Raw genomic sequence first — 20728 nt, forward strand, 5'->3', positions numbered from 1 at the left:
GGGTGGCATTCTGTTCTTTTATAGTTATATAGAATGGCTCTTTTCTGGCCCTCTCTAGGGCATTTTAGGAATTTATGCATCTAGGGAAATTGTATTCCTGGATATATAACCCTGTGCCTATTTGAGTTTATATGGGTTCTTACAGAAGTACAGAGAGACTGCTTTGACATGCTAGAAATCCAGCACATCAGAGCAGACTTCATTAATCGAGTCTGCTGGAGCATGGAAATTGAAGCACTCTGGCAGCCTTGTGTCACATATACCAGCGTCCCCACACTAAAAAAAAAGTGGCAGTGGGGTTCTTTGAACTAAAACATGTTCAATGAGCTTTAGTGTTTCTAATTAGCATGGCACAGGAGGCCAGCCCATGGATTGTATCATGCACCCTCATGAGCTCTAGCTGCTCCCTGGCCAGAGGGGGCCACTGCTTCACCAGCCAGGTGTCATGCCCCTGTAACCCTGGGAGCAGGGTCCTCCCCTCTCCTCCTCTCTCCTCCCCTCCCTGTCCCTACATTACCACCCTACCTGGCCTGGTTGAACTCCCTCCTGGACCCTGGAGTTCTTCCCCTCCACCCCAGCATACAGGGAATTTGGAGGCACTGCAGAACTTTATTTAGCAGCCAGTGCCCCCTCAGCTAGGGAACCATGGGTCTCTAACATGTGAAGAATGTTTTTGATGTCTGTGGTGATGTTGTCCTCAGCTGTCAGGGGTAGGGAGGTGCAGCACATGCACAGAAACCTCTACAGGCAGTAGTGAATGTTGCCTGCCTCACCATTAGATCTCAGGGTCCCACACCAGGTTCTATGGTGTGCCTGAGGCACCATAGTGATCAGCAGCAGCAAGGTCTAGTGGGTTGGGCACCCATCAGTGCAAGCAAACATCTCATTGAGGTGTGCCCAGGATACTCTCATCAGAGGCATGATTGGGGTGCAAGGCCATGCATGGCAGGGGGGGACCTGGCCCAGGGAGCCCTCTGGAGATGCCCTCTCTCAGAAGGGCAGGGGCACCAGCAGCTTAGTATCCCAGTTGGTCAGGAGCCCCTCAGCCCCAGGCCCGGGTGCCATGGGCCTGGTGGCATGGGACAAGACTGCCTGGCCTGCAGGAGTAGAAGGCAGGGAATAGGCCTGTAGCGGGATCCAGGCCTGTCCCAATCTGGGAAGGGGGCAGGGAAGGCAGGCTGTCTGTGGCAAGCACAAAGCAGCCCATCTGCCCCTACAGAGTGAGTGGTGACAGTGGGCTCACCCCACCCTTACCAGATCCACGACCAAGATTGATGTATATGTCCAGAGGTCTCAGCTACAGATGATACGGTCTCATATGTGTAGTCCCCTCCCCTCTGAGGGTCAGCAACCTCCTGGCTGTCAGCTCCTCATAGGACATCCTTCACCTGGGGACTGTGACCTTCACAACAAAAGTGGTCCCAATCTTGAAGTATCAGTGAACTTATAGGTAATATCAACAGAAAATAATCTATGTCTGATGATGGGCCCCTGGGCCTTGTCTCTCAGACCCAGACTGGGGGCTTTTGGCTTCCTACTTTTAAGAGCCACCTCACAGGCTAGGCAGTTCCCAGCTGCAACCTTGGACCTTGTGGGGTCTTTCTCTGGGTTCCCGCTGCTTCCCACCTCAGTCCCATCCAACCTGAGACTGGGCCATTTGGCTTGTTCCCGCTGGTATATCTGACACCTGCTTCGGTGGTCCCTCTTGACTCTCTGCCTCATTGGGGCTTTGGGCTGTGACGGTCCTACAACCCCATGCTGCTGCCTTTTCCACCACCAGCCTTGCCTCCTAGTGCAGTTCCCTGGCCTCGCCCTTCCTCAGGGTTTCCAAGCCAGCGTGTTGGTTCCTTGGCACTTGGCCATTTCTCCTGGCCCCAGTGCCATCTGCCTATCCTTTACCATGTTCCATGGTACTTTCTGATCCTCCTCCTAGAGAGTCAATAGGGAGTGCTGGTGACTCTCCTGCACCACACTATGCTGTGCCTCCTGGTTCTCCTCTTGGAGTCCCTGTGGGGCTGACTGATGCCTCCTCTGTGCCACAGCCCACAGTGCTTCCTGGTCCTTCTTTCTGAGAGCCTGCTGGATGTGCCAGTGCCTTGGCATGCTGCTCGCCTCTGGCAGCATTCCCAAGCATCTCCCAGCTACTGGGCTTAAACTTTCCCATGCTGCCCCAGCTATTCTCTCTGGCTGTCTTTTCAGTGGCCCTTTCTTCTCCTCAGCCTCGCCCACTCTCACTGCTGATTTGCAGGTTTAGGCAGCTCTGGAACTGGCTCACCTGAGCCAGCTGTCTCAGTCTTAGCATCTGCTCACAGCTGCTGTTCATCATCTCCCCTGGGGTGAGTACCAGGGAGAATCAGGGTGGTTTCTCTCTCCTTCAGGGTGGGTTTTCTGTCCCTTTTTCACATATCCATGCCCCCCCCCCCCCCGATGCCTCTAGTCAACCTTCTCTTTTTACCTGGTATAGATGGTGTTGGTAGTGATGCCTTGTCCTGGTGGTCTTGGGATGTCTCTGGGGTCTCCCTTGAATGGCAACAAGACAAAAAAAATCAGCCACCAAATTGTTCTTCCCTAGTTTATATTCTATCGAGTACTGAAATGGCTGTAACACCAAGGCCCAGTGTGTGGCCTGTGCATTGTCTGTTTTGCTTGACTTGATTCACTCCAAAGGGTCATAGTTCATTATCACCATGAACTCCTGGCCAAGCAAATAGTAGCAAAAGTATTCTACTCCCCATTTTAAAGCTGAGAATGCTAAATCAATTGTGGTGTATGTTTTCTCTTGGTCATTGAATTTCTTACTCATATAGCTCACCGGTCTTTCAGCCCCCTTGATTTTCTGAGACTGTCCCTATCACTTGACGTAAGGCATTAACCTGCAGGACAAATGGTATTGAAAAATCTGGAGTATGCAACACCATCTCTTGACATAGCACTCGCTTGACATCCTCAAATGATTTTTCCTGTTCCTTTCCTAATTTGATGGCTCCACTTTCCTTGCCCTTAATCATGTCTGTGAGGGGAACCATGAGTCCTGTGAAGTTTAGAATAAATCACCCATAGTAACTTGCTAAGCCCAGGAATGCCTGCATTTGTTTTTTAGTCTGCAGAATCTCATAGTTCTTTATGACCACTACCTTATCAGGCAATGGTTTAATCTGGCCTTGTCATATCAGAAACCCCAGATACTTGGTTTCTGACTGCCCCCAGTGCACATTTATTAAGGTGGGCCATTAAGCACACCTGCTTCACCTCTTGTAGCACTGCCTGAACCGCTCTCACATGCTGGTCCCATGTTTTGGTGTATACCATGATGTTGTCAATGTAAGCAGTGGCATAGTCATGGTGTAGGGCCAATACCCAATCTGTCAATCTCTGAAAGGTCACTGCTGCTCCACTGAGACCAAATGGCATCCTACAGAATTCATACAGACCCCAACAGGTCCCAAACGCCCTTTTGGCTCTGTCCTCCAGGCACAATGGTATTTGCCAATACCCCTTGGTTAAGTTGAAAGTCGAGATAAATTGTGCCTGACCTATCCTTTGTAGCAATTCCCCTACCTGTGGCATAGGGAATGTGTCAAATTGTGTAATAATGTTAAACCTGCAGAAGTTGATACATATCCACAAGGTTCCATCTGCCTTTGGGACCATCACTGGGTCTCTGCCAGGGGCTACACCAGGGTTTCCAGGGGCTATGCCAAGAAATCCAATGGGGCTATGACAGAAACTCCTGGACTCCCTGATGATCCCCTGCTTCAGCATTTTCTTTATCTCTTCCTTCATTATTGGATACCGATTATAGATCCTTCAGGTGTGACAATTTTGTGTACTGTGCCTTTGGCTTTACTTGGGATTTCATTGAACACATAAGCAAAGTCCTGGAGTAGCCATGCCACCTGCCTCCACCGTTCAGCAGTGAGGTCTTGACCTATGGGGATCTCTCCCCTTGCTTTCAGGCCCTCATCAGCTCCTCCAGAATTCTCCCCAACTCCTCCTTTTCCAGTAGTGGAATGGCCAGGAGTCCCTCTGTTTCTCACCACAATTTTAACAGGTTGGCATGGTATATCTGTTTCTCTCACCTATGCCCTGGACATAGTACTTCATAGTTCACCAGACCAACCCAGCGTATGATCTAGAAGGGCCCTTGCCAGCAGGTCAAGAATTTGCTGGTGGAGCTGGGCAGTAAAACCAATACCCTCTGCCCCACCTGGAACTCATGTTCCCTGAGACTCTTGTCATGCTGTTGCTTCTGTCTTTTCTGTGCTTCTCTCAGATTATCTCCAGCCACCCTGTTCACTTTCTGCAACCTGTCTTTCAGGGCTTGCGCATACTGTGATGGAGTAGTCCCCTCATCCTCCGTCCTTTCCCATCCCTCTCGCACCACATCCAATAAGCTCTATGGCATATGCCCATAAACTAGCTCATACAGGGGCAAAACCCAACAAGGACTGAAGTGCTTCCCTCCCTGCAAACAATGGGGGAATAAAAAAATATCCCGCCTTTGAGGGTCTTCCTGTGTACACCTCCAAAGCATGGCTTTAAGGGTACTATTAAACCACTTCACTAACCCGTTAGTTTGGGGATGATATATTGACATATGCTGGTGTTTTATGCAGAGTACCTGACATAACCCCTTCATAACGTGCAACATAAAATTTGTACCCTGGTCTGTGACAATTTACTGGGGAACTCGGTCCCAGGAAACCCACTTCAGGAGCTCTCCCATTACTCTCAGGCCCGTTACTGATCTCAACTGTATAGCCTCAGGGGACTGAGTCACATAATCAATCAGCACCAATATAATATGATGCCCCCAGCAGTCTTGGGTAAGGGGTCCACAATGTTTAATGTGAGTCATGCAAAGGGTTCTGTGATGACTGGCATGGTCTGTAGGGGCACCTTGGGGGGCTTCTTAAGGCTGTCCTGCTGAACTCTGGGACACATGGTGCAAAACTGTTCCACATCCCTATAAAGGTGTGGTCAAAAAACCTGACAGGTCAGCCAGGCCATGGTCTTAGTCAGCCAGGCTATGGTCTTCTCCCAGCCTAAATGCTCCCCCCACCCCTCCCCAAACAGGTTAGTATGGGCCAACTTCAACAAATTTAGTTGGTAAATCTGGGATACCATTATCTGTCATCTCTTCTACCCCAGCCCCCACATCCTTTTGTGATACGGTACAACAGCCCCTTCTCAACCCTCAGTGAGGCAGTTGATCACAGAGCTTTAGGCATACCACTTGTTACTCATGTCTATTGACCTTTGTCTCCCAGATGGTCCGGAATATGGGCTCTCTCCATTGGGTCTGTCTGAGTTGGGCTCTGCACGCAAGTGCCTCCAGGTCCCAGATGTCCCCTGCCTCATCTGGTGACTCATCCAGTGCTTCTTCCCCAATTAGTCTCTCATATAAATATCCCTGGGTCCAGTTCCTCGCTAGGATTTTGTAAATTTCAGGCCAATCCCATCCCAGGACCATCTAGTATGGCAGGTCTTTCACTATTCCTACTGGGATCTCCGTGGTTACCCCTTGTACTTCCACCTGTACTTTCTGCCTCGGGTAGACCGATACTTGCCCATGCAAGCAGACCATCTTGATTGGAGTGACCTTTATCCCTTCCTTTGGTGCAATCATCCCAGCCCTCACTAATGTTTAGTCACATCTGGTGTCCAGGATAGCATGCACCACTTGCCCAGCTATGTCAGCCATTATGGTAGGTTTGTCCTGCTTTAGTTCTTTGGCTGTTCTCCCCAGGCTGATATCTATCATCTCGATGTGTGACATTTCATGCAATCCTGAGTGGTTACCTTTAAGGTCCCATTGCCCATCTGCCTCAAATATAAAAATACATGGATTCACCATGCATTCCCATGTGAAGTGGCCCCTTTTCCTGCACCAGAAGCAGGTCAACCCTGAAGAGGAGGTCTGATTAAGACTCTTGCTCTCAAGATCTCCCCGCTTCTCACTGGGCCTTGTATTTTCTGACATCCCAGGTTTCTTCCCCTTTTCCAAGGGTACCTCATTTTGGGTACAGTCAAAGTCTTCCACCAACTGCAGTGCATCCCTCAATGTTTTGGGGTGATAGCGGTGCACCCATCTTTGTGCTCTCTTCCAAGTCTGTCAGGATCTGCTCTAACAGAAAGGCATCCATGATTTCCTCCCAGGATGGTAAGGCTGGTTGGATCCATTGATCTAGGAGACCTGCTAATTTCTTTAGGACTATCCTAGGAGACTTGTTCTCCCACTTCTTCTGTGCATGAAACAACTGATGGTATCACTCGGGGGTGATGTCCACGCGATATAAGATCTGCTCTTTCAAGTGGCCATAATCTTGGGCCTCTAGGCCTGACAGGGCTTGGGAGGCTGCCTGGCCTGGTCCCAACAACACCCCGACTTTTCCCATCCATTTTGACTTGTTCATGCCAGATGCTACTGCAACCCTCTCAAAGCTTTCTAAGAATGCCTCAGGATCATCCTCAGCTGTCATTTTTGGAATTCACAAATCCATTAGATTCTGGTTCACCATTATTTTTTGTTGCTTCATCATCTGCTCATCCAGGGCCATCCATCTGTTCATCTGTTGCTGCTGTTGTTGGAAGAATTGAGCAAACAAGGTTTTAGATCTGTGGCATGGTTTCCACCCCGGCCATAGCTCCCATCTGAGGTTCCACTGCTATGCTGGGACTCAGGATAAGTTTGTCATTCTCAGCCAATGCACCAATTTGTCACTGGTGGGTGTTGTAGGGCTTGGGTCCATGCTTAGCTGGTGCCCTGCCCCCAGAAACATCAGGATGGGACCCCAAATTTGCATCTTTTGCTTATCCTCATTGCTGTTCCTGCCACGATGTGATGTTCTTCTTGGAAGACGGTTCCTAGCAGTTGGCTCATTGGGTCTCACTCCTGGGCTTTGTGGGACCTCCCCTTTACCACACCCTTACCACATCCACAGCAAAGATTGATGTCTATTTACAGGGGTCTCAGTTATGGATGATATGGTCTCATTTGTGTAGACCCCTCCTCTCTGAGGGTCAGCAACCTCCTGGTCATCAGTTCCTCATAGGCTGTCCTTCACCTGGGGACTGTAGCCTTCACAACAAAACTGGTCTCAATCTTGAAGTAACGATGACCTTATAGGTAATATCAACAGAATACAATCAATGTCTGCTGAAGGGCCCCTGGGCCTTGTCTCTAAGGCCCAGACCGGGGCCTTTCGTTTTCCCCTTTTTAAGAGCCACCTTGTGGACTCGGCACGTCCCAGCTGCAGCCTTGATTGTCCACTTGTGTGGCCCTCCTCTGGGTCCCTGTCCTTTCCCACCTCGGCCCCATCTGATCTGAGGCTGGGCTGTCTGGCTCATTCCTGCTAGTGTACCCATCACTTGCTTTGATGGTCCCTTTTGGCTCTCTGTCTCATTGGGACCTCAGGCTGTCATGGTCCCATGACCCCACGCTACCACCTGTCCCACCACTGGCTTCACAACCTTGCGTGGTTCTGTGGTTTCACTTCTCCTTGGGATTTCCCCACCAGTATGGTGGTTCCATGGTACTTGACCCATTCCTCCCGGCCCTGGTGCCACCTGCCTCTCCCTTACTGTGTTCCACAGTGCTTCCTGGTTCTCCTCCCAGAGAGTTTCCAGTGTGTGCGAGCATCTCTCCTTTGCCATGCTCTGCAGTGCCTCCTGGTTCTCCTCCTGGAGTACCTGTTGGGCTTGTCGATGCCTCCTCTGCACCTCACTCTGCAGCACTTCCTGGTCCTTCTCTCTGGGAGCCTGCTGGATACACTGATGCCTCCTCTTCTCTGCCCTGGTCCTTCTCCTGCATAGCCTGGTGGATGTGCCAGTGCCTTGGCATACTGCTTACTTCCAGTGGTATTCCTTGGTGTCTCCCAGCTGCCAGACTTGAATTTTCCTATGCCACCCCAGCTGCTCTCTTCAGCTGCCTTTTCAGTGGCCTGCTCTTCTCCTCGGCCCCACCATCTCTCACTGCTAATTTGCAGGCTCATGAAGCTCTGAAACTGGAGTGCCTGAGCTGGCCATCTCAGGCATGTCTGAGCCGGCCTGAGCTGGCAGCTGCTATTCATCATCTCCCCTGGGGTGAGTACAAGGGAGAATTGGCTGGAATAGATAGATAGATAGATAGATAGATAGATAGATAGATAGATAGATAGATAGATAGATAGATAGATAGATAGATAGATAGATAGATAGATAGATAGATAGATAGATAGATAGATAGATAGATAGATAGATAGATAGATAGATATTCCAGCCAAACTCCTGCAAGACCTTTTTAGGCTGGACATAAGGAAAAATTTCTTACTGTCTGAGTCCCCAAGGCCTGGAACAGACTCTCCTGAGAAGTGCTACAAGTACCTACTCTGGACACTTTCAAGAAACATTTGGACATTTATCTTGCTGGGATCCTTTGACCCTAGCTGTTTTCCTGTCCCTTTGGCAAGGAGCTGGACCCGATGATCTCACAAGGTCCCTTCCAGGCTTAATGTCTATGAAAACTATGAAATCTATTAGCAAAGGCAAGGAACATCTGTGCCTATCCTCAATAAGGAAGGGATACAGAAATATATTTGTATATATATTTCTGAATCCCTTCCCCGTCACTCGTTCTGTGCTGGGGTAAGTCCCCTCCCAGGATAAGGGGGCTTATTCAGCTGCTGGCACCACAGCAGGGTCTTCCCGGCCTGGACACAGGTGAAGCTCAGGGTGGCTGGGGAGAATAATGGGGGGGGGGGGAGGAGGATGGAGGAGCCACCAACTGGGATCCCAGGGGTTGCAATTTAACCTCTCCAGGACTGAAAGTGCTCCGGGCCAGTGGTGGAATAAACCCCCTTTTGCTGGGAGGGGACTTGCCCTAGCACAGAATGAGTGGCAGGGACCAGGCTCTACCCCTGTTTAGTAGCTGGAGTGGTAAGCAGTGAGTGACAGGCAGCAGCCCATCACAGCTTCCCAGAGTGTGAGTGCCTTCCCGGCAGGGGTTGCACTGTGCGGCAGCAGAACTGCTGTGGAGTGTGGTGGTGCTGCAGGGGCATGGCCAAGCAGGGTCCCTGGATAGTGGAGAGCAGGGATAGTGTTTTTTCCTCTTCCCTCTGACATTCAGCAAGGGGACAGCCAGGGGCCTATTCTGGGCAGGGAGCAAGTGATGCAGCAACAGCAGGCAGACCCAACCGCCAGTAGGGATATGGGGGAAACTAACTCTCTTCCCTGTCCCGCTTTGCCTCAGGAGTCATGGTGTCTGGTGCTGCAGCAGCAAGTGGGAAGCACTGAGCAGACCTGGCTCTAGCCCTTGCTAGTTGTACGGGAAGGAGGGAATTAAACCCAGACAGTTCAGCCTGGGTTGGCCATGCCCCCCCAGCACAGCTTCCCTGCTGCTGAAGGTGCACTCTAGCACCCCATGGAGCCTGGGCTGAGCAATTGCAGGCATGTGCCTGCATTGCCTCAATCCAGAGCAAATGTTTGTCTCTTTACAAACCGTTTCAGGCTAGGCAGGTCAGACTAACACTCAAAGGTTGAATCCATTCAGGCTCCAGCTTTTTGAATGTCTGTCCCTAGCCCAAGAAATGTGTAGGCAGGGAGAGGAAGTTTTCATTAGAACTAACCCATGTAAAGAAATGAACAACAACCTACTTTCTTTTTTATCAAAATAAAGAGAGATAAGGAAGAAAGAAACCATATGTGTAGCATTTAGTGATCACCCAATGCTGAAGGAGGAACTGAGTCTTGGTAAGAGCCCTGTTAGGGGAAGGGGAGCGTGGTAGTTAAATGTGGAACTGTTACAAGATAAGGAAATATGTCAAGTATGCATGAGACAGTATGAAGGATGGAGAAAACCAGAAAATGGTGGATAATGGTGAAGAAAAGGATGTTCAAATTCTTCAGGAAGAAAGGCTGAAGAACCAAGGGGAGAAAAATAAAAGAGCTGACAGAACTACAAAAAGATGCAAGAGCTGCTACAGAAACTGCAGAAAAAAACAGATATAAGAAGAACTAGAAGAAACAAGGCAAGATATAGAAAGCTGATTTAAAAGGAAGAAGAAGAAGAGAGAAAATGTTTAGCACAAACACCATGGGTGGGAGAAAACAAGGAGTGGTCTTGATACTTTTCAGCCACAGTGAAAGCAGCAAAAGGATAGCTTAAAGCAGTGCAGGAAGAAAGTGCTCCCTGGGCAGAAAAGCTGGAGAAAGTGTTAGAAGTAACAAGATTTTATGAAGAGCAATTTCGAAAGAAGGAAATAGACAGGAAGAAGATTAAGGATTTGCTGGAAGAGATTGAGGAGAAAACAGAGGAGGAGGAAGCAAAGAAGATGGAAGAAAAATATGCTTAAAGGAATTGGAGGAAAACTTAAAAACCTTTAAAAGAGTGAAATCGCCAGGAGCAGATGGACTACCTATGGCATTGTACAAGAAGTTTTGGGCCTGAGTCAGAAGAGAAGTAGAAGTTTTCAAGGAAATAGTAAAAATAGAGGAGCAGGGTAAGATTTTACAGGAGGCGTTGTGATCTCACTCTTCAAGAAAAGGGAGAAAGAATTCCTGGAAAACTGGAGATCATTTGCACTCCTTAATATAGACTATAAGTTAATGACCAAGGTTCTGGGTTTCAGGACAACAAAAATCCTCCAGAAGATTATACATGAAGACCAGGTATGCACAAATTAAAGGATCTCCAATGTGATCAGAGATACGCTGTCCCACATCCAAAAGAGGAAAACAAACACAGTTATAGCAAATCTAGATTTAGAAAAAGCATATGACAGAGAGGATCATGATAATATATTCAAAGTTGTTACCAAATTTGCCCCTTACTTTGCAGTGTGCTCATTTATTAGGGATAGTTTCTAGGGTCTTGGTGATTCTGTCAATGTGCTGCTTGTGTTACTATACAGAGCTGTATTTCTCCCTTCTGCAAGCCCTCACCCCCAGTGGAGCTATCTTGCAGGACTCAATCTCAATGGGACTGGGTTCCTCCAGTCACCAAATCAGTCATACACACAAACACACACAAATTAACGTGACACACCTGACCTGGCCGGGCTGATCAGCATGGACAGGCTGACACCCTCATATGCCAAGAATCAGTTCATAAGAGCAACAATAAAATGCAGTCAGACACAAGCACACAGGTAAACAGAATCCCTCTGAATCCGGCTGGGTGTCCAGCTGACACCCTCATGGGCCAGCATTCAGTTCATAAGGGCACGTCTGAGTCAAACTGGGTCAATCAGCCTGTACAAGCTGATCCCCTTATGTGTTTCAAACTCAGCACGTCCCAATCTTTGGCCTCTTGATGAGCAGACCCCACAATAATTTGGGCTTCACAGGGATCTTTAGCTTAGGTAAAAGAAACATTACTGCAGAGCACGGGAGGAAAAAGAAGCAGAGAAGGAAAAATATACCCAATTACTACCAGTTTGACTATAAAAATTATTTATTGCTAAGCATATGAAATATATAATAGTACTAGTAGTAATAGACATGCAAAAGAAAAACAAACACCAACAATGACAATACTACCCTGGTTTCACTAAGTATTTGGAGAGACTTAGCTCAAGCTTAACTGATACAGGTCAGGTTCAGAAGTTTATGCCTAGAAAGAAGAGAGAACGCTGGGATCTCACCGAGTCCACGGTACTCAGGCTGCAAAGCTGACAGGCACAGTCCGTAGCACAATCCTTGAAGAGAGAGACGATCTGTTCTTCCAGCGTCCCAAGAACAACAGGGGATGGTGTCAGCACAGGGGTTTTCTTCTTCTTCTCCTTCTTTCCTTTTGCTTCTACTTCTTTTTCTTTCCTTTAAGCACACACACTTACAGATTTTTATACCCTCAGTTCAGCTGCTTTGAAGCACCCTCAGTAGTGTAAATCATTGTCTTTTCTATTGACAAGGGGTTATCTGGTTTGGACCATCTCAGGAAACTGATTGATAATCAGGAAACACTTAAGATTAGGGAGTAACCCAAATACTTGGGAGCCAGCTTGAGATTCCTATGGATGGCAGATATACTGATGGGATATCTCATGGTTTCTTCAGGAACAATAGATAGCTTGCAGCATCAGGATTTTGGATTTTTACATGTTGTGCACAAGCCTCAGCTTAGCGTGACTTTTCCAGATCTTACTATAGTCTTTTAACAGACTTAAGACAATTATTGGGGTGCTCATAACCTTTTGTGGAGAGGACTCCCACCAGTCGTCTCGGGAAAGATATGACAACACCTGTAATTAGGGCTCCAGCAAGCTGGATGCTGTGATGAACCCTTAACCATTGTTCCAATGTTGCCCATACCCCCTCTGACTCGGTCTCTTGCCTAAGCATTCCCTAACCCGGCAACCGAGTTTTAGTCAATCAAGTTTAAATAGGCCTCCCATAGTGGGACCGGGGAATGTACGGCCCGAGATGCCTATTAAACTTAGAGCTGTGTGTGTGTGTGTCTGGGGGGGGGGGAAGTCCTTAGCAAATCCAGATTAGAACTGGTCTGATAAATGCTGAGCTGGGTGTGTGTGAACATGGGTTGATTAATATTGGAAGCACAGATTCCCCATCATGCAGCGCTCTCCTGCTTCTATGGTCCCAGAATTCACTGCAGTCTCTGCTTCAGGCTTTCTGTTTTCCATCTGTCATGTAAATGAATGGCCATCTGGTTCCATCTCGGATGTAAATGAGACCTAGTGCAGTTGTTTCACACTTATCGCCCTTATCTGGTGAGGGTCTTAGGTGTGTCTCTCACTGCATCTTAATCAGTTTCATTTAGGTAGAGGAGGGGAGGGAAGGGGGCAGGGGAGTCCTTTGTGAGTCAGACAGACTGCATCCTGTGCCAGGGTTGCCCAAGAACACAGAGCTGAGACGTAACAAAGTGCTTGGAAAAATGGGGTTCCCAAATAAATGTATATGTTGGATAAGGCTATTGTATAGAGAAGTGGAGAGTCAAGTCCAAATTAATAGGCATCTAAACAAGGCTTTTAAAATCCATAGCAGAATGAGGCAAGGGTGCCCCCCAGCACCACTACTATTTGTGGGCAGCATGGAACCAAAGCATAGAACCATTCTTTGCTTATGCAAAGAATAAGCCAAGACAAGGTTATAAGTGAAGTAAAGATACCAGGAAGGGGAGAGATAAAATGTGTATTATACATGGATAATATAAATGCAGTAGACAGAGATAGACTTTTGATGGAAAGGGTGATAAAGGATATATCAGAGTATGGAGAAGTGACAGATGCTAAACAAAATAAATTGAAAAGTACTATAAAAGGGAGTAGGGAACTGGATGGACTTGGAGAAGTTGGACCTTCAAATAAGGAGGAGTGTAACTAGAGTGCTTGGGATGCCAAGGGGAAAGGCTGCCATTCGTTGTTGAAAAAGTGGCAGTGGTTAAGGTTAAGGTTACTCCCAATTATTTCATATATGGGATTTGTATCCTACCATTGTGGCAGCAGAAAACAAAACTACAGAGGGAAATATGTCTGTTCTTCTAGAATACCAAATGAAAAACTTCGGCTAGATCTGAACTGTACAAAGCAAGAGAGACTGGGGAAATTGGGACTGATAGATTTGGGAATGTTTTTCTCTGCAAAATATGTAAGCATGGTTATTCAAGGAGGTGATGGAGGTAGAGGTGAAAGCAATGCATATCATCTGATTTCATGCAGATGCTGTTTTGAGGAAATGGGGAGTATATCAGACCTCTTTGAAGGTTGCTTCACGGGTGTGGGTAAATGCTGATTTACTACATCAGGATGGAAGGATTCTTGCAGAGATATAAAATAGGGAAGGTAGAGCTGGAGGTCTTGAAGCATCATAAGAACTTGATGAAAATGGTAAGGGAGGGAGACAGAATGTCACCAGTGGGAAACTTCACAGAAGTACAAGTGAAAAAGTGGGGAGTGATTGCAGGTAAACAGCTAAAAATGAAACCTGCTGAGTTAATACAGATGGTTGTAAGAAATATTTGCCAGTGAGAGAGGTGCTTGAAGAGCGCATCTAGGTGCCTGAGAGAGAGGTGAACAGAAGAAAAAGTGGAATGTGTTTTGGGAGTGCACATATGCAAAGGAGGTGTGGGAAAGGGTCCACTGCTTTCTGAGTGTCAACAAAATAAACCTGTTGTTATTGCAGGAGATGGTACCATATGGACTCCTACCAAAGGGACCAGTGTGGAAGAAAAAAAACTTTGTGTTGTGGTTGTATCAGAATTGACAGAGCCATCTTCGTTTATTTAGAGCTATACAAGTGATCACGAGGAGGGTTCTCAAGGGAACTCTGAACTCTATAAGTTTACAAGCGTATTTATACTTTAGACAGCAAGAAAAGTTGTATGGTTCAGACAGAACAACCTTGAGGAAAGAGGAAGAATTTGATCATTCGTTTGTCACATGTAGGCAGTTTATTTTTTCAGCAAACACATTGTGTTTTGGGAACAGCTATCAGTTTTTGGTTCCTGGAACGGAAGAGGTTAACATCTGCACACAGACAAAACAAGGCATGAAGGTTTTTCCTTATCTTAGAACATTTTAAAACACATAGCATCAGCATCTTTTTCTCTTCCCTTTCTCTCTCTTTTTCTCTCCTCTTAGTCAAGTAAGAGACCTGGTTAAACTTATTTCCACATTCCCCCCTTTTGGGCCTTTTGTTTTTGGCCCAACATGTTAGATATTTATAGCCATGAGCCTTTTAACTTCTAATTTTTCTTTCTCTTTACCTTTCGTTATTTTAACATACATATCACAAAAGTCAGTCCAATTAAGGGATAAAGCAATTATAGGCACCCCTATCATTGCACTCGGAGGCAAGTGGGAACATACCCAACATTTAGAAACATTTAAATCCTTTGCATATTGATAAGACAATTGAAGAAAAGCGTTTCGGTGAGCATGCCAGTGTGGGAGTGATCATTTGACCTGTTTTGAAGTCTAGTCTGATTTACAGAGTTTCTTTTAGCTGGTGAGTCTTTAAGTTCATATAAGATGATCCAAAAGGAAAGACTGAGAAGTACCCAAGTCATGACTAACCAACCCCACCTCAGGAACCAGGAACTAGGTAAAGGCCTTTTTCCTTTCCCGAAGGGCATAGTGGTGTCACACGGGTACATTTTCTTCACTCTGTAGTGGCAAATCCTCTTCTCCAGTAGGCGTTTGGCTTACTACTGCTCTTGAGCTCTTCTGTTGGCAGGCGCTAGGCTCACTACCAGTCTGTGGAGGCTGATTACAAGGTTGATATGGAGGAGACTCTGGGTCTAACGGGGCTGAAGTTTTCTTACTGTGTGAAGTGTGGATCCACGTTTGGAGTCCTTGACACTTTATTGCAGTGTTGGTTGTCAGGAGTACCTGGAATGGGCCTTTCCAGTGGGGTTCCAGTGATGATTTCCATTGATGGACTTTTACATGAACCCAGTCACCAGGCAGGATGGAATGGCATGGCTTATCTGGTTCCTTGGGGAGAGCTGCTTGTACCTGTGAATGAAAAGTCTTAACACACTTCATTAGTGCCATACTGTAGTCTAAAATAGTATCGTCAAGTAAATGTATATTGCAAAAGTGTGAAGCAACACGTGGTGAGGCGGGGAGCCTCATGGGTCTTCTCATTAGGATTTCATATGGGCTAAGTCCAGTCTTTTGGTTGATAGTAGATTTTATACTTATAAGTGCTATAGGAAGTGCATCTGGCCATTTCAGGTGTCTCAGCACAAATTGTGGCCAGTTAATTTTTTTAAAATGCCATTTTGGTGTTTCACTTGGCTTGAGGCCTGTGGATGGTATGGGCAATGAAAGTACTGCTGGATTTGCAGGACTTTGCAGACTTCTTTCATTATCTGACCAGTAAAATGAGTTTCTCTATCGGAGTTTATGGATAAAGGAATACCAAACCTTGGAATAAAGTCTCTGAGCAACTTTTTGCTCACAGTGATGGTATCGGATTTTGCACATGGGTAGGCTTCTACCCATCCAGAAAACATACATACGTTAACAAGAACATATTCATAGGAACAACATTTCTGGATTTGAATAAAATCTATTTGTAAGTTTACAAACAGCCCCCAAGGTGGGGGATGTGCTGCCTTTTCTGTTTTTATAGGCTTTCCCACATTATGGGCTTGACAAATAGGGCAGGTATAACATTAAGGATGTTATTAGTATGTTTTAAAAATAGTTTATGGAAAGTAAAAAGCCTCTGGGGTTTTTTAAGGTGGTTGCTTTCACTGAAATGGAGTGCCTGAAACTGAGGCTGTGAGAACTGAAAGTCTACACTGATTGGGACAAGGAAGAGACTGAAGAGTTCTGTAAGGGGTTCTTTTGTAGGAAGTTGATGCATCTTGTTTAAGGGTTTAATATATGTAGTTGTATGTTTTTGGATAGGTAGTTGTTTTTCATGATATGAAATTTTGGTAAAACAAGGATGCTTAATATGTGAAGATTTGTAAGTGCAGGATAATGTGTGTTTTTAACAAAATTTGTAAAAGAAGAAAAAAAGAGGTTCCTGTCAGTTTTTTTGCCTCATATGGACCATGTGTTTTGTAGTCTGCTTAGTTTTGGATTGTATTTAATCAACTGTCTAATTAGTTTCCATTACTGAGCATATGCTGCTTTTGGCAGCAACTTTTAATGAGGTTTCTTTGTATGCAAATGTAAAACAAGGGGCTTTTCACCCCATGTTGATTGAGAGGAAAAAACAAAACAAAACCCTTGTCTTCTATTCAAATAAACATGGTAGTTTATTAACCTATTTCATCAAAGCAATAGGTGAGCCTTCTCCTATTTCTGGCCCCCCACCAGCCATGGGGGTTTTCTTGATTACATTTTTGGGACTTTTGATGTTACCATGCAGCAACACACTAAAAAAATGATAAGCTAGGTACTCTAATGGGACAGCAAGGCATATGTCCTGGTTCAGCCATTCTATGTCCAATGGTATCTACTGCCAAGCCCCTTAAAATTGAAAAAGTTCCCAAGTAAACTGGCTTTTCATTTCTAAGGGCCTTGCCAGTAGATACCATTGGACATAGAATGGCTGAAACAGGACATATCCCTTGCCATCCCATTAGAACACCTATCTTATCATTCTTTTATGATAAGATAATCAATACCAATACTAATCATGTGCCAATCCTGTCCACCCATGTGGGTGATACCTGGTACCTAAATTATCTTTGCTTGCTAAATCTTGGTTCACTATAATTTTGCCTGGTTTCTTTTAGTTCTGATACCTTCTCCAAAATAGAGAAATTAGGCGGATTGGTCTTCTCACTACTCCAAGCTTTCCTAATTCTACCCAACCACATATTAAACCTCCCAGGTTAGCTAGAGCAGTTGCCCCTGCTGGATGCCCTAGCCACTTAGCTAGGAGGAAAAAGAGAAAGACAGATACACATGACCCACTTCTGTTCCTTGATGCTTGAGCTGGTAGTGATGGAATCTGGCCAACTCCCTTTTCAAGCATCTAAATCTACTATTTATCAACCAGCGGAAAATAGCTGGAGTACAGCTGTTTCTGTGCATGCTGAGTTGGCATGACTTGTTTAATCCTGTAGAGTTGTAAATGTGTGCAGGGTGACAGATCCAGGAAGAGAATTTCCCTGGCTGTGTAAGTGCCAAAAATGTCCTTAGATGACCAAAAGCTGGGCACTTGAATGACCAGGAAAGAACATAGTGCCACCCTTTTTGCCCAACATGGATATTTGGCTGAAAAAAACAGATGATGGCTAGTATTTCTCTCAAAGACCAATAGACACTTATATTTAACATAAACGTGAATTGCTGGAATGCATCCAAGATATATACGTAAAGCATCTGTGTTTAAGACCTGTGGAGGATGCAATCTTTTCTGCAAATATAAAAAACAATCACAGCATATAATCACATGCTGCATTACTGCATAAGCAAGAATGATTGACTGTAAATAATCTGAAAACAAGGGGAAATATTTTTTCCAGAAAACTGTGTGTAACCAGGAGGCCTAACCCCTATTACTTACACAGAACTAGCAGCACAAAAGGGCTGGAGAGAGAGGCAGACTGAAAGCTATATAGTTCCAGGCTATTAATTAGGTTATAAATAGCCCCTGTCACTTATAGGGAAAGAGGCAGCAGGATCCAAAGGATGTAGAGCAGTAAGCCTACAAACAGATGATTATGATGTCTGTGGTGTAATGACTGTTGGTTTTATATTATATTTACCAGACTAGGCCTTGAGCCTACGGCAAAATCAACAATGATTATCAGATCTGAAGCCTCCTACAGCTATATGCACAATGCTTTTTTTCTTTAATTAATGCCATTTCTTACACAGATATGGAGAACTGATTATATTAAATTGAACAATACGTCACAGTATTGCCATTCAGGTCTGAGGCCTAACAGAAAGTGATCGCCATGTGTCCTCATGGCCTAACAATCTTTATGAGGACAATACCATGCTAATATATAGATAAGCAAAATCATACAAATTATGTTTTACCCATCTTTACATACTGCCAGAGAGACCAATCATGAATACAGGTTAAACATAGAGTTCCGACATAGGAAAAAAAAGTCTTTAGTTAAAACACATTCCTCTTGATTGCGAGCCATGGTTTCACAACTATGTCTGCTCCAGCTTGCCACTACAAGGTTATGCCATTACATATATGGTAAGTGGGTGCCTTACATAAACATAAAGCCTAATAGTCCTTGACCTACTAGTACCACATAATCATAAATAGCATTTTGAGAGTCAGCATCACTGACCTCTTAAGCATTGCTCTGCTTGCTTAGAAATTATGGGCATGTCTAACTTGTTTTGAGCTGTCTATGAGATGGCTACAATGAAAATCAGCTATGCCCACTAAGTCACATTCTGTGCATGCTACCTGCTCAAAGCATGTCATTTGCCAGTTTCTGTAGAGTGAACAAGGCATGCCAAGACCCACTGTCAGAGTATCAGTCTTGAAGGAGCTCATGAAAATAGCACTGGACAAACCAAGTGCAGACACAGACAGCTGAGCTTAACTCTGTAATATAAACCTGTTCTGGCTGATCACTCTCTTCAGGGCTTGTTTCATGCCTTTATTCCTCAGACTGTAGATCATGGGGTTCAACATGGGAGTGACAACACCATACAACATAGAAACAATGCGATCCTGATTTGGAGAGTAGCTGGAAGATGGCTTTATATAGGTAAAAATGCTGGTCCCATAGAAAAGGCACACCACAGTCAGGTGGGAGGCACAGGTGGAGAAAGCATTGTGTCGGCCCTCAGGTGAGCGCATGTGCATGATGGCCCAGAGGATATAGATGTAAGAGATCAGGGTGATAACAAAGGCACTGCCTCCTACAACCCCAGCCACAATCATGTGTATCGTTTCACTTGCATAGGTGGATGAGCAAGAGAGGGCTTGCACTGGAGGGATGTCACAGTAATATTGATTGACTTCATTTGGTCCACAGAAGGAAAGCGTAAATGTGAATGATGTGTGCAGTAGGGAATTGAAAAATCCTGCGATCCAGGTGCCAACTGCCAGCTGACCGCACACCCTCCTATTCATGATATTTGTGTACTTCAGTGGATGGCATATGGCAACGTAGCGGTCGTAGGCCATAACTGACAGAAGGAAGATCTCTGTACTCACCACATCAATGAGAAAGAACAGCTGCACCATGCAGCCAGTAAAAGAAATCTTCTTGTTCTCTGACAGGAGAACATTCAGCATCTTTGGCACTGTGATCGTGGGGGACAAGATATCCAGCAAGGACAAGTGGCTGAGGAAGAAATACATGGGATTGTGCAGGCAGCTGTCTGTCCGTATGGCAATGAGGATGGTGATATTGCCTGCCAAGGTGGCCAAATAGATGATCACAAACATCACAAAAAGAAAATAACGCACTTCTGGAAGGTCAGAAAGCCCCATGAGAATGAATTCATTTACTATTGTAATGTTGGCTTCCTTCATCTGTCCTTTGCCAATGGGATTTTACTGTAGCAATTTACATGAAAGAAAGAAGCAAATGGACATATGTCAAGATAGAATATCTGCCTAAGCAATTTTCATCAAGTTTACAGAATGGAAATTCCTTGATCAAAATAAAACATTGTTCCTGCTTACTGTAAAACACAAGGTAAATTATCAGTGATCGCAGTGATAACCTCATGCAGTTTACCAGTATTGTATATTTGTTTATTGGGGTTAGTTGATAATTTTTTTTTACCTCAACATTTATGGGTAGAAAGAATATAACAGCTGTGTTTCTGTGTTTTCAATTACATTAAAATATTAAGTATACTACCTTTTTATTCTTGACTGACCTTCATAACTTTCTGGTAGGGTAACAGCTCCTGAATGACAGGGGAAAAAACATAAATAGAGGGTCAGGTACACTGTGCTATGATAAACAGCTAATTCTTAATACCCAGTTAGATTATGGTCTCAGGATACTGAGGCAAAGACATAGAAATCACCATACTAGATGAGACCCATGATCTACCATATCCAATCTAGTCCAGCTATTCTGATGTCCAAAAATCAAAGCCAGCCACTTAAGAGAAGGTTCAGTAAAAGTTGAAGGCAGTTTAATTTTTTTTTTTTTTTTTTTAGGTATATTATAGTCTACGAATCCCTTGTTAATTTATGGTCTTAAGGGAAAGGGACAGAATTATCTTTCTCCTTTAGGTATATGAGTGTTTCATACGTGCAACTTTTTGTACTTAACACTGTTACCTGTCAGCTCTGTGTTCTTGGGGAACCCTGGCGCAGTACCCAG

General features: G+C 45.2%; 1 protein-coding gene across 1 annotated transcript; it reads right to left on the reverse strand.

Moving 5' to 3' along the window:
- Positions 1–18975: 18975 nt before the first annotated feature.
- Positions 18976–19920, reverse strand: LOC102560785 (olfactory receptor 5F1). Its single transcript, XM_006270134.1, has one exon. The coding sequence runs from the start codon at positions 19918–19920 to the stop codon at positions 18976–18978; it is 945 nt and encodes a 314-aa protein (XP_006270196.1).
- Positions 19921–20728: the final 808 nt, after the last annotated feature.

This window comes from Alligator mississippiensis, chromosome 2 (genome assembly GCF_030867095.1).
Source record: "Alligator mississippiensis isolate rAllMis1 chromosome 2, rAllMis1, whole genome shotgun sequence".
Lineage (NCBI taxonomy): Eukaryota > Metazoa > Chordata > Crocodylia > Alligatoridae > Alligator > Alligator mississippiensis.

Coding starts and splice junctions, on each gene's coding strand:
- LOC102560785 (XM_006270134.1), bottom strand. CDS start 19,920: ATGAAGGAAGCCAACATTACAATAGTAAATGAATTCATTCTCATGGGG.